Here is a 13,617-nt window from a genome sequence, read left to right as displayed (position 1 = left end):
CAATTGTTTGCAAAATGGCTTGTTTATAGAAACCCCATATTTCTCCATAAGGCTGACAAGATAATTAAGCCTAATTGCTCTAGATGCTCCACAGGGGCAAAGGGACATTAGTTGTATTTAGTATAGCTCTGCCTGAACATTATGGAATTTTGAGGGGAAATATTTGCGTTTATAGAATTTAAAGTTGATGTCCCCATTTCACACAACCCAGTGATAGTATTAGCCACATAGTCGATCCACCTAGATCATTTTCCTCAATGTGCTAAGTGATTAATCGTATTTCATCCACGAAGAATCTATTTGTTTACAGCTTGTCCTGCCAAAACTTCATTAAAAACTGAATATGAGTTTGATTGATTGTAATTTATAATTCCCGGACTAATAAAAATAGAAAATTTATATAAAAACCCTGATGATGTTTACTGATCAGCACTTCTGTTTCAAGGTGTTTTAACAATAAAAATTCAAATACAAAAACGTATGATAAGAAGATAATCAAAGTTTCCCAATGATAGGTCAATATAGCACAACAGTAAACCAACAACTGACATACAGAATTAAATATTTGCAAACTTGATGTATAGGCTGCAGAACCCTGTAATGTTAAAGCATGAGGCAACAGGTCATATGGATGAGCAGATGGCCTTGATACTGCACACAAACTTTCAAAGCATAGAGCAATATAAAAATGTTCTGGAATGTTTATGTCATGACTCAAAGCAAAATCGAATTGTCTGACTTGCGTATTTCTTATGTGTTATCTTCCCTGGAAATATAATATTAATGAATTATATGCAGTACTCTATACAACAATTCTGTCATGTCTAAGCACTGTAAATAACAGGTATGACTATTACCCAATTTAATATTGTGTTATAGCCTGTTGCTGAGGGTTATACCAGTTGTTAAAGGTCCTAAACATGAGATATAGCCTACAAAGAGGAAAAGGTACTTATTTACTGACTTCTGAAGGAGGTAACATATCCACTGGGAACACTCCAAAAACAAAATATGCACTTTGATTAAATGTTCCTCATGAGAGAGGACAAGGTGGACAAACTGAAAAAATCACCAATGGCCTTTCAAACTGTTGAGGAAATGTGAAGTTAAACAATAAAACCAACGTGTCTGGGCATAGTTCAACTTCCTGGATGGGCATCTGTTGCCATTAATTGAAAACAGGCTTTAAAATGCATTAATAAAAATAATACAAGGGATAAAGTACCCCCTACGGTTCATTTTAAGGATACTGCAAGACACCAAGGAGTTCCATAACCATATAGAGGAACGAGGCCGAAAGGTGACTTCCTTAATAAGTTTATGGAACCCTGAAGTGACTTGCAATATCCTTATAATCTACAACAGGGGGTACTTTATCTAATATTATACATGGAATCACCATCACATTTCCCACAAACCACTTAAAACCTTAGTGTATAGCTCTTTTATTTGAATGTGAGAGCATGTTTGCAAACACGAAGAATAAACATAGAACCTCTATTGAAAAATTAAACACATATGAAACCTGTTAGATATTTGTTGCAAAAAGATATCAGAACCAGTTCAATACCAGTCTTTTTTTTTAAGCTGTACTGCTTGAAATGTGTAGAGCTGAACGTTTTTAACTTTTCTATTGTTATCTAAGGAGTGACAAAAATAAGCTTGTTCTTTATATTTGTCACTGTAAGCTACAAAAATAGAGCAGAAGAAAGAAAAGCAACTTTCATTGGCTGCCTGCTCCGGCAGCAGGCATTGAGACATCAGAACTCAACTGTAATACATTATTACAGTTGACTTCCGACGTCTTTCCTTTATAAATTTAGGTGCATCACACGTCATGGATTATAATGGAATTAGAGACAGGCATTTATCCAGGGATGGAAGAATCCCATATATAAAAGAGCTATTCAGCGGCACAGACAAAATGATGTATGACTGTTCACTGCAACCATTTGTGTACCTTGCCAAAAGACCATAAAGAAAGGTAAAGAAAAGTTCATGGTTTAATTTTAGTATTTAATTGGTTTATCATCACTTTAACAACATTGATGCAACAGAGTGGTGACACCATATCATACAAATTAGAGAACCAAAGCCGCTATATCACAATAATAGTGAACAGAATAGAGGTGAGCAACCTTAATAAGTGAGGAAGGATAAAATAAAAAACAAGGTGCCAGCTTATGGATGAGCTATGGACTCCCAGCTCTCTTTCGGCCACAGCATCTAAATGTGGCTTAAATGTTTCTTTGCTGGAGCACTCTTGACAAGGGACAGCGCTAAACCGTAAATATCCAAGAACTACTTAAACAAGATAATAGTCAGTGGTGGTTTAGAGTCAAGCAAAAATTGCATAACCAAAACCCTAGCCATCAAAATCATGAAGAAAACAATACCTTTCAACGTTAAGGGTACTTCATAAGATGTACCAAAGATAATCAGCTGAGCAGATGGGTAAATGCGACTTAGCGTAACACAGGAGATTTCCTTAAAGACCCCCTGCCAATATTGCTGTAATACACCACATAAGTAGAAAATATGCACAGTGTCTACTCACACCATAGCACACTAAAAGCATTCTGAACTAGACTAGCAACCCCAGTTGAACAGACGGTTCGGAGTATAATATGTATCTTGAAGAACGTTGAAATTATGTATTTTCAGACTAGACACATTCACTCAACTGGATTGATTAACTAAGAGCATCAGCAGACACTTGTAGTTATAATTTATGAGTCCATTTGGAGGCTAAGGTGGATATATTGTTACAAAGATCCGAATTTAGGGCCTGATTCTGAGTTTGGCGGTGTGGAAGTGGTCCGGCACGTCACCGCCCCGCTCCCACAGTGCCAAAGCTCACCGCCGGCTGCCTGCCAGATTACGAGTTTTCTCATTGTCTGGCGGGCTGTCCTTTGGCAAATCCACGGTGGGGCCTTTGAAAAAGCACCACAATGGGAACACCAAAGCCCATTCCTTCACTGCATGGACTCTGCAGTCCATGCAGTGCAAGAAAGGGGGTGCATGCACACAGGGGGGCACAGCATGTGTCCCCCTGCATGCATCTCCATAGGCTGAGGCACCAGGGGGCCCTGTATCACCCCCTTAGTTCCTTTACCACCAGCTTTTTCATAGCAGGCCCACCTCCGTGAAAAGGCTGGCAGTGAGCAAACTCCTAATATGCTTGGTAGTGCCACAAAGGCACTGCCAGCATATTACCACCTCACACCGATGCAACACTGCCAGGTAACGGTGGTTCCCGGGCAGTTTCAGTGGGCCTGCGGTGGTCTAACTTCAAATCTCAGAATAGGGTGGTTGGACCACTGGTGCAGCAGTTGCCCCCACGCCACTGCAGATTTGTCAGTCCTATGGCCCAGGAAACTTGTAATCCCCACCTAAGTAATTTCTAGAATTGACTAATCTTCCCTCTTCCATAAATTCTGTTCAACAATTCGAAACACAGTAACAAGGTTCAACTGTCCTGAATCTTTAACTTGCTTGTTAAGAAAATTCCTATTCTACTCTGTGCTCGGAACTGCAACTCGCACAACTAAATCCGAAAAGGATAAGACCTGATGCCCTGCAAACTGCTGGCCAATGGATTGAAGGCGCAACCTGAATCAGTCCACCCCTTGCAAATCATGAGAACAAGAAGGAAAATCCAGATTAAACCATAGAGACATATAACGAGTGAGAGAGGGAATTGAAAATGTAGCCCTTAAACTTTGCCACCCCTGGTAAAACACCAGAAGGGTCTTAAACAGAGTACTCTTAAAGTATGAGCGTTCTTGGAATCGTACCCTTGGGCCAACTTCGAAATAAAGAAATAGCAAGTACCAGGATTCATGGTAGATCACTACTTGAGACATGCGCTCTGAGACAGCAGACCAGTAATAGTATTTTAAGCTACGATCTGACCTCCCATCTTTATCTTTTAGTAGTTGTAGGATTCTTATTGAGCAGCTAGATCTTTTATAATGTCAAATAAAGTGGGCCCAAGGCCCTTCAACCCGAGAGAAGAAAACAGCTGTTACATATAAATGAATAGCTCTGAATAAATGTATAAATCTAGGGAGGATCACAATTTTATTCAAGTTACAATGTCCCATAAGAACCCAGTTCTATTGCTCAAACAAAATAGATTTAGCCAAAATAGGTGCTTAGTTCAAGGACACAATGACCTTGACCCTTCGGGACTAGCCTTTTTAAAAATAATTTATGTGATTTCATTTTAATCAGACGAATATACACCTTTTCAGTGCTTTTATAAAATGATGAGCGGTACCCAGAGCTCTGCTTAGCAGCCCACAGCTGAACACTAAGACTGTGTATGTATTCTTGAATTACACTCAAATCTCTTCAATCCACTGCCAGACACTCCCAGCCCATTTATCTCACTCTTGTAGGCTCATGTTTTCTACCATTAAGATGGTTTTCTCCATCTTTCACTTCCTCCATCTTTCCACATTGTTTATTATTCCTTCCCTTGATCTCAGTAAATCTCTGATGCAGACAAATAAGGGCTGGTCCCCAAAAAAGACTTCTGGTGGCCCCCACCAGGAACCACTAGCTCAAATTTAGCACTGGTTTTGTCAGTTACAAGCTGTCTCAAGTGTCAAAAGGTTGGCAGGAAATGTGGAAGTGAAAAGTTTGGGGAAAGTACTCACATTCATGTAATCGTAGAGGCGTTCATAAGTCAGACTAGATGGTAAAAATATATCTGAAGGAAAGCACTGCGAATACTTCCGGGCAAAAATGTCCCTCTGGTGGATTTTCCAAAACTCCTCCAGCCCCTCTCTTTCACGAAGCTGGGTCTTGATTGACTTGAAGTGGAACAGCGGGATTCTGAAACAGAAACAAACACACATCTGTAAGGAAACTCCGAGGCTGTGTAGGTTAGAATGAAGTTCCTTTATTAACTGCACCAACACACGCGCTCCGAGGTGCGGAGCGCTCAACCTCCGACCCTGCCACCAGCTGTCATCTGTCAACATTCCAGAGACAGCTGGTGACGTAATTGCCGGGCGTACGGTGTAGAGGGAACAAATGCAATCACAACACATCCTCCTCCTAATGGGGAGGAAAAGTAACCAGGGAAGGAAAGAGAATGGGAAAAGGGAGAGGGAGAGAAGAGGAGACAAATGTAAGGAGCTGCAATACTCTAACATGTGACCAAGTGTGGTTAAAAATACATTTCACAGTTACTCACAAACATAATCTGACAATTTAATGGGTGGTAATATTCTCCTTCCTGTTCTACTGGTGGCTTGGTTAACCTCACGGCAGGGAGCCTGTGGAGATGGTAACCTCCTACTTGTTCTGCTAACATCTGTCCTACCCGGCTCACACTGATTGGAAGCAGTACTGCCCAACTCAGGATTTGGTAACTCTGTAGTGTTGGATGCTTGTGGTTCCATGACAGTCTCTTCATCTGACCATTGAAAACATGCCCTATCTAAACCTTGAGTCTGTTTTAGGGTCAGATTTTCAGGTATCTCTGTTTTGTTTTTGCACTGTGACAGGGCAGAGAAGTGCCATACCTTGCCATCGCTGAGTAATGCTGAATTGCAATACACTTCCTGTACAACCTGTGGCTCAGTGTATCTGTTGTTGCCCTTGCCTACGTGTCCACTTCTCTTCACCCTCACAGTGTCCCCAACCTCCAGAGTAACTGGTCTGCAACCATGTTTCTCATCATACCTTTCCTTGTACATGGCTTGTGACAACTTCAACTTCTCCTCAACCAGCTCTGTAGACCAGATAACTCTTTTGGCTGCCTTGGCCCATCCTACATTTTCTTTACACAAAGGTGTTCTGCCCCGCATAATTTCAAACGGACTGTGGCCCGTCGTAATACATGGTGTGATGCGGTACGCCCACACTGTTTTACAAACCTCCTGTCTCCATTTTTTGTTGTTATACTTGGCCAACTGAATAATCCCCTTTATGACTCTGTTGAACCTCTCCACTGCTCCGTTGCCTGCAGGGTGGTACACTGATGTAGTTTTGTGACACACTTTGTTTCTTTGAATATAGCTTTTAAATGTGTCAGAGGTGAACTGTGGGCCATTGTCACTGACTATGGTTTTGGGAAGACCTTCCCGTGTGAAGACTTTGTCAAGAAATCTCACCACACTGACGGCGTCAGGTTGGGTCAAGAATTTCACTTCTGGCCATTTGGAGTAGTGATCAATAAGGACAACCATGTACACTTGTTCCCCGTTGTCCACCACCGGTCCCATGATGTCTATTCCTACTCTCTCCCATGGCATGGATGGGCATGGTATAGGTTGCAATGGTGGTCTGAAGGTTACTTGAGTTTTGTCAGAGTTTAAACATGAGGGACAGTCCCTGACAACCCTTTCCACCTCCAAGCTTACTCCTGGCCACCAATAGCTGTTCTTAACCCTGTTCTTGGTTTTAGCTATTCCCAAATGCCCCTCATGGCAAATGTCCAACATTTTTTTTCTTAGAGTAGTGGGTGGTACTACCTTTCCCCCTCTGAGCAACAACCCATCTTCAAGAGAAAGTTCATCTCTTACTTCCCAGAATGGTTTTAATTTCTCTGTTAAGGTACTCCTTGAGCCCCACCCTCTTTTTACCACTTCCATTACTTCACACAATGTCTTGTCTTTGTCCTGTTCCACATTCCACTCCTCGAGTGAAATTCCCTCTAGTTCTTCTCTCACACTAGCAACACTCTCCTCATCCTTATCTTTACACATTTCACGTTCTGGCAATGGCATACGACTCAAAAAATCCGCCACAACATTCCTTACCCCCGGTACATATTCCACAATATAATTGTACTCCAGCAATTTCATGGACAATCGCGCCAGCCTAGGTGACGCATTATACAATCCTTTTGTCGTGAATACCTTAGTCAAGGGTTTGTGGTCGCTGCGAAGAATAACCCTGCCACCCCAGACAAACTGTCTAAAATGTTCCAGTGCCCAAATGCATGCCAATGCCTCTCGTTCAATGACCGAAAATTTCTCCTCACTCGGGGTCAAAGAGCGTGAAACAAAGGCAATGGTGCACTCCTTTCCATTGACATCTCTCTGGGAGAGTACAGCTCCTAATCCTTTGCAGCTTGCGTCGGTTGTTATGACATTTTGGAGTATAGGGTCAAAACCTTGTAATGGAACAGCTGAGCATAGTTCCTTCTTCAACGCTGCGAAGGTGCTCTGGCACTCGTCATTCCATATGTACTTGTTCCTTTCCTTTATCAGTTGCCTCAGTGGGTAAGTCTTGTGAGAAAAGTTCTTTATGAACTTCGCATAGAATTCAATTAATCCTAGGAAGGACCTCAGTTCCTCTCTGTTGCTTGGCTCAGGTGCATCATTAATGGCTTCCAACAGTTCCTTTTTGGGACAAATACCTTCTCCTGATATTTCGTGCCCCAGGTAGCTCACTTTGCGACATGCAAACTTGCACAATGCAATCACAACAACATCTGTCAGTCTTTATTAATTCCTGAGCAGGTTTCTTCATTCTCTTAAAATCAATGCATTATGTGGGCAGGTACTGTCGGTTGCTGAGTACCTGCACTTTACAGCAGGGATGCAGCACTTCTAATGGGAGAGTACTGGCCCTTCTTACTGCTACCCTCCTAAGACTGCTCACTACAACATGTGAAACTGATAAAAGGTTTGCACTGGCCTCTTACCTCTCGAGGCATGTGCTCAAATGAACACACACCATTGACAGCAGCAGGCACCGCATTGCTGCCACTGCACTGGAACGAAATGACCGTTTAAAGTGGAGTTTGTCATTTTTATACCTGGCTAGGTCATGCAGTGCTTCCATTCAGGTCAATCAATGAAAGCAGGTCACTGATTTGGCACAAATGTCAGTAACCTACCCTGGAACTAAAATGACGCTTTAAGCAAATACCGACAGTCAAGGTACGAACGTGTGAAGAAATGTGGGCCTTTAATGGGAGCTTGAGCGTCAGGTGAGCAGCCGCATTTTGTATTACCTGTAGCTTATTTACTAGGCACTGTAGAAGACCCAAGTAAAGTGCATTTGCATAATCCAGCCTAGCCGTAATATCGGCTAAAGTCACTGTTTTCCGGGCCAAAAGGGAGAGAAAATGCAAAAACCTTTCAGCAGAACAGAGAAGAACAAAACATGTTCCTAACACAGTGTTTATTTAATTTTGAAATGACAGCTGAATGTCAAACTAAACTCCCACACTTTTGACCGCCTCTGATTGCAGGCCTGGTGGGGGAGCTCCATCTAGCCAGATAATCTGCCAGTCTAAAGAAGAGTTTCGGTCGAAGCAGAGAGCCTTGGTCTTTTCTGCATTACAGTTTAGTTGTTTCACGTGCATCCATTGGAAGACGGCCGTAAGACACGGTTTAATGGAATCTGGAGTAATAATATACCTTTACTGAAGGAGAAGAGGAGCTGCGTATCATCAGCATAGGAAATTATTTGTGCACCAAAGGACTCTACCAGGGAAGCCATCAGGGCCATATATACAGATATTATACAGCGGGGTGCTAAGGGCAAAGCCCTGAGGGATCTCCCACTTTAAGTTGTTTAATGCCTGAGGAGACTGGAGGCGTCCACGCTTCCTTACTCCTACCTTCCAAGAAAGACTTCAGCCTTCCTATGTCCTGAAGGCGAGAGAGGAGCCTCGAATGGGACACCGATTCAAAGGCTGCTGATAGGTCTAGTAGGATCAGAACAGCCTTACCCCCTGCCTCCGGAGAGATGACAAGCACAGTGACCCAATAGTGTAGAGTAGAGTGGCATAGAGTGTATGGAGTGGAGTGACATAGAGTAAAAGTGTGTTTCGCTGGGTTTAGACATCTAAATCAAGTCTAATTCTTTGCAGTGGGATATTTACATCCTGTTAAGGTTTCGAAAACCTGTATATTGCAGTAGATATTTTGTAGTATATGTTTCCAATGCATGTTTTCATATGTACCTGCTTGAATTAGACTTTAAAATGCTGATTGTTGGTTTCAAAGAAACATGGTTAACATGGCTATGACAACTAAAGGGGACCCTATGATTCAATAGCAATATACACAAGAGGGCTACCAGAAACTGACGTGCACAGAACTCCTTGAAGCCAAAGGTCCAATGTATAGGTGGTGTTCTGGTTCTTTGGACTCGAAGCTTGGTGTTGAAAGCTTGATGTAGAGAAGTGGCCAAGCAAAACTAAACTAGTTAATCGCAGATATTGTCTAGTCATAGATTTGACAACTATTGTAGTCCTGCTTTTTCAACCTTTCAGTGATGCAGCAAATTCAGGTGTATCTAATGATTTGCCTATTGGTGTGGCTTAAAGCCAGGTTGTTGATCTTGAAAACTTTCTCCCCTTTGATACATTTCAGAGTTTTACATTTCTAGCCTTTTAAATGGAGCCTGATGTCTCAGTTTGCTGAGGCTGGACATTTATTTATTTACACTAAATATAATTGTAAATGGATAGCCATGAATAACAAGAAGGTGTTTTTCACAGAGGGGTTCTGAATGACCTAAAATAAACAACAAGGGCAAAGTTGAGTTGCCTTTGATGTAGCTCAGAACCCCAATGTGAAAAGCATAATTTTTATTTCCATTTACCCACCTTTAATTTTATTTTAAATATATCTCCTATACTACGAGACTAGTTTTAACTGACTTTTAGAAGTTTCACGTTGCATTCATGATTTTGTTGTGTAATATTTTTAAACAACATAAAATAATACCATGCTTGTGGTTAAATAATTGAATTTTGATTTTGAACTATGGGGCTCTTTATAATGGAGTAAAGATCACCACTGCCGAGCCGGCGGTGGCGACCGCTACACAATCGTAACATGAAATACCAACCCACCATATTATGATGGCGGGGCTATCGCGGCAGATTCAAAGTCCGTCCGCCGCTTTTCCGCCAGTCAGCAATCGCTCCTATTGCCGGCAGAGCGGTGCTGGGCCAGTAACATGGTGGCGGTGCCTAGCAGGTGGTTGCGGACAGGCCTTTCCATGGCGGCAGTTCCCTGCAGCAAGTGGCAGGCACTACGCGGTGCCTACCACGTGGTGTATGGAAATGCTGTGCATACACTTTTACCATTGCGGATTGTGCTGCAGCCACCAGGTAAAAGGACTGGATGCGCCTGAAAGTATGGCGGGCACATCCTAATTGGGCCGGTGGGACCGTTGCACGTCTGGCGGTCGGTCCCATCTCCGTTCTGGTGGCGGGTGTAGATGTATAATGAGCCCCTATGTGCAGTGTTTCTTAGAGGTGTGTTACATTTTTCAAGTCGTTTGTCACTGCAAATTAAGATGCTTTCTTTTTGTTACATGTCTGCTGAACGTAGATTGGCAGGTGAACATTGTTATTGATTTCAGGCAGGTTTTAGATCAAAGATAAGCACTGTAGACCAGGTTTTTAGATTTTTATGTTTAGTCTGGAAATATACGATTATAAGAAGTTCCCATATATACGTGGCTTTTGTCGATTTGAAGGCAGCTTTTGATATGGTTCCGAGGGTAGCACTATGGAAGACAAACAAGATGGGCGTCCCCGGGAACATCCTTCAAATTTTTTTATTTTTATTTTTTGGTTAAAGACTTTTATTGAGCAATAAAATAAGAATTACAAAGATGGGCCCACAACCACACGGGCTGGCCGCTAATAGCAACGCACAACATAAGAAGCAAACGATTACTGCCGTGGCCAGGCACAAAGCATATACCAATTATTGCTCAAAGCATAGGACAGGACATAACAATTTTCTGTATTAGTCATAAAAACAACAAACTCTAAACAAGGCGAATGCACATTAATCAAGTCAGCCCAGAAGGCGGAGGGGAAAACCACTAATCAGGAAGACAAAAGCAAATCAATGGGACTCGGCAAGGCCGGGGGGGGGGGGGCCAGCGGGGAGGGCAGGAAAATCCTAAAACAACATGAAAAGTTTTCGGGAACGTCAGCCTAGGGAGATAGGATAACATCGGGAGTGTCAACCAAGGGAGGGGTACAAATATCTCCACGATATGCATTCCACTGACCCCAAATCTTCGTCCACGCCCTGGGTCTGCCCCTAGCCACATAGACAGTCTTCTCTCGGAACATGGACCAGTCCATGTTGTCCTCCCAAACCGAGACCTCGGGAGGCCTGGATGCGCCCCAGAGTTGCGCAATGTCCCGCTTCGCGACCATGTATCCCAAGGTCACCCATCTGGTCTGGGCCACAGAATAGTCGGTGGGTTCCCATACGTTCAACAGGCATCGTCGGGCCTCAGGCCGCAGGGTAATACCAGTCACAACAGTCATCACCGCAAGCACATCAGTCCAGTAGGCTGCTACCACCGGGCACTCCCAAAGAATATGCAGAAATGTAGCACTCATCCCACAACCACGCTTGCATAAGCCATCTGGGGAAAAACCCATCACAACCAGACGCGGACCAGTTACATACACCCGGTGGAGGATCTTAAGTTGAACCAAACGGAGACGGGCGGGGATGGCGACCTCTTTCGGAGAAGAGAGTGCCGACTGCCAATCCTCGTCATCCAAGTCCAATCCGTCACCGACCCAAACCTCCCTAAGTCGGACCAATAAGTCAGCGCGAGTATTAATCAGTTTCTTGTAAATAAGGGAGATAGTGCTATCGGGCAGGTGTCCATCCAGTATACGATCCTCAAGGGGGGAGGACTCGGGCAGGGTCACATCAGGAGTCAGAACTGAGGCCAGGGCATGCCGGACCTGCAAATACCGAAAAAACTCTCTATCACTCAAGTCATATTCTGCCTTAAGGGCCTGGAAAGACTTCACTCTACCCTTCACACAGACATCACCCACTTTACATATCCCAATCATATCCCAGCGGTCAAAGCCCTTAGTAGACCAGAGACACCCCAAACGTTCAGAAGCATAAAGCGGAGTCGCCATTGTCAGTCGATTCTCCCATCCCAAACTCACATTCGCAGCGCGCCACACCTTGACTGCGATCCTGGACGGGCCCGCAAGATGGTGCCCGGCCGATCTGGAGTAAAGCGCTCTATTAAAATCCCCTCCCGGCAGTTGGAGTCTATCCATCTCAAAGGCCGGATCTCGACCCGGGGAATACATTGCGTGGTTAATGGCAGACAGCTGGGCAGCCCAATAATATCTCTTGATATCGGGGAGCGCCATGCCCCCGTCATACCAAGGGATGGTAAGTTTCGCAAGGGCGATACGTGGACGCCCGTCCTAGATCAGTTGCCTTTGAAGACTCTCGATCTCCCGGAAATAGGCAGCGGGAACGTCGTCATAAGAATTTTGAAGCGCGTATAGGAATCGCGGCAAAGACATCATTTTAAAAAGGGCCGCCCTGCCCAGAGGAGACAGGGGTAGCTTACGCCAACGGGCCACATCCAGTCGCAGCCGAAGAAGCGGGGGGAGGAGGTTACGCTCGAACCTGAGTGAGGAGTCCAGCGTAATAAAGATCCCCAAATACTTGAAGCCAGATTGGACTACCTGGATAGGAAACCTGTCCGGTAATGGGGGCAAAACACCCGAGAGAACATACACACAGGACTTAGCCCAATTAATAACCAGACCCGAGTTAGCACCAAACGAAGTAAGAACGTCAAATAAGACATTTAAAGATTCACGTGGGGAAGTAAGATACAGAAGAATGTCATCCGCGTAAAGCGAAACGCGGTCTTCAAAATCCGGTGACCAACGGATCCCTTTGAGTGAAGGTTCCCATCGAAGCCACGCAGCCAACGGTTCCAGGGCAAGCGCGAAAAGCAACGGAGACAGGGGGCACCCCTGACGGGTCCCCCTACCAAGACAGAAGGGGACAGAAACCCGACCGTTTACCACTACCTGTGCCAAGGGTTCGGCGTATAACAACTTCACCCAACCAATAAACTCAGGTCCAAAACCAAATTTCTCAAGAGCTGCCCAAAGATAGGGCCACTCTACCGTGTCGAAGGCCATCGAGGCGTCCAGCGAAGCCAAAATGGCCGGCTCCGTCAGAAGCCCCGCCCTCGCAACAGCTCCGTGAAGACGACGTAGGTTAAGAGCTGTGTTGCGATGCGGGATAAATCCGGATTGATCCGGATGAACCAGGCCATTAATGACCGTCAAGAGGCGGGTAGCCAGGAGCTTAGCCAGGACCTTGGGTTCAACATTCAACAGGGAAATGGGCCTGTAAGACGAACAAAGGTCCCGAGGTTTACCTTCTTTGGGAATAACAACAATCGTAGCCAGACGCTGATCATATGGGAGAATACCCCGTTCGCGGGATTCCAAAAACATGGTACGAAGATAGGGCGCCACCCTGTCAGGACGTAGCTTGTATAATTCAATTGGCAATCCATTCGGGCCCAAAGCTTTGCCCGAACGGAGTGAGCGAATGGCCGTCGCTATCTCGTCCGTAGTAAAAGGGGACTCCAAAGAGACTCGGTCTAAATCGGAAACACTGGGCAGAGCTATATCATGCAACAAAAGGCGAGAGTCATCAACATCCCGTTCAGACACAGGGGTATAAACCACACGAAAATAATCCGTAAAACATTCAACTATTCCAACCGGGTCTGTCACTCCCACACCATTCGAAGTCTGAATCACAGGCACCACACGATTCGCCCTCTCCTTCTTATCCAACCATGCCAGTAATTTACCCG

The 13,617-nt window shown here is 44.4% G+C and overlaps 1 protein-coding gene across 2 annotated transcripts in view; it reads right to left on the bottom strand.

The window, feature by feature from the left end:
• The window catches only part of LOC144811986 (cathepsin E-B-like), a 461,737-nt gene that overhangs the window by 241,594 nt on the left and 206,526 nt on the right, over positions 1–13,617 (bottom strand). The window contains exons 1-2 of one of the 2 annotated variants that reach the window (XM_078673900.1): positions 7,667–7,731; positions 4,665–4,842 (exon numbers count right to left, since the gene is read on the bottom strand). In XM_078673900.1, the coding sequence (XP_078530026.1) occupies positions 4,665–4,842; positions 7,667–7,722 (234 nt within the window). In that variant the 5' untranslated portion in view covers positions 7,723–7,731. Of the gene's footprint in view, positions 1–4,664; positions 4,843–7,666; positions 7,732–13,617 lie in introns of those variants that run through there. The other variant, XM_078673901.1, reaches the window with a different exon arrangement.

This window comes from Lissotriton helveticus, chromosome 1_1, assembly GCF_964261635.1.
Source record: "Lissotriton helveticus chromosome 1_1, aLisHel1.1, whole genome shotgun sequence".
Classification (NCBI taxonomy): domain Eukaryota; kingdom Metazoa; phylum Chordata; class Amphibia; order Caudata; family Salamandridae; genus Lissotriton; species Lissotriton helveticus.
Note: the sequence above shows the minus strand (reverse complement) of the source record. Positions and strands in the feature narration are given on the sequence as shown.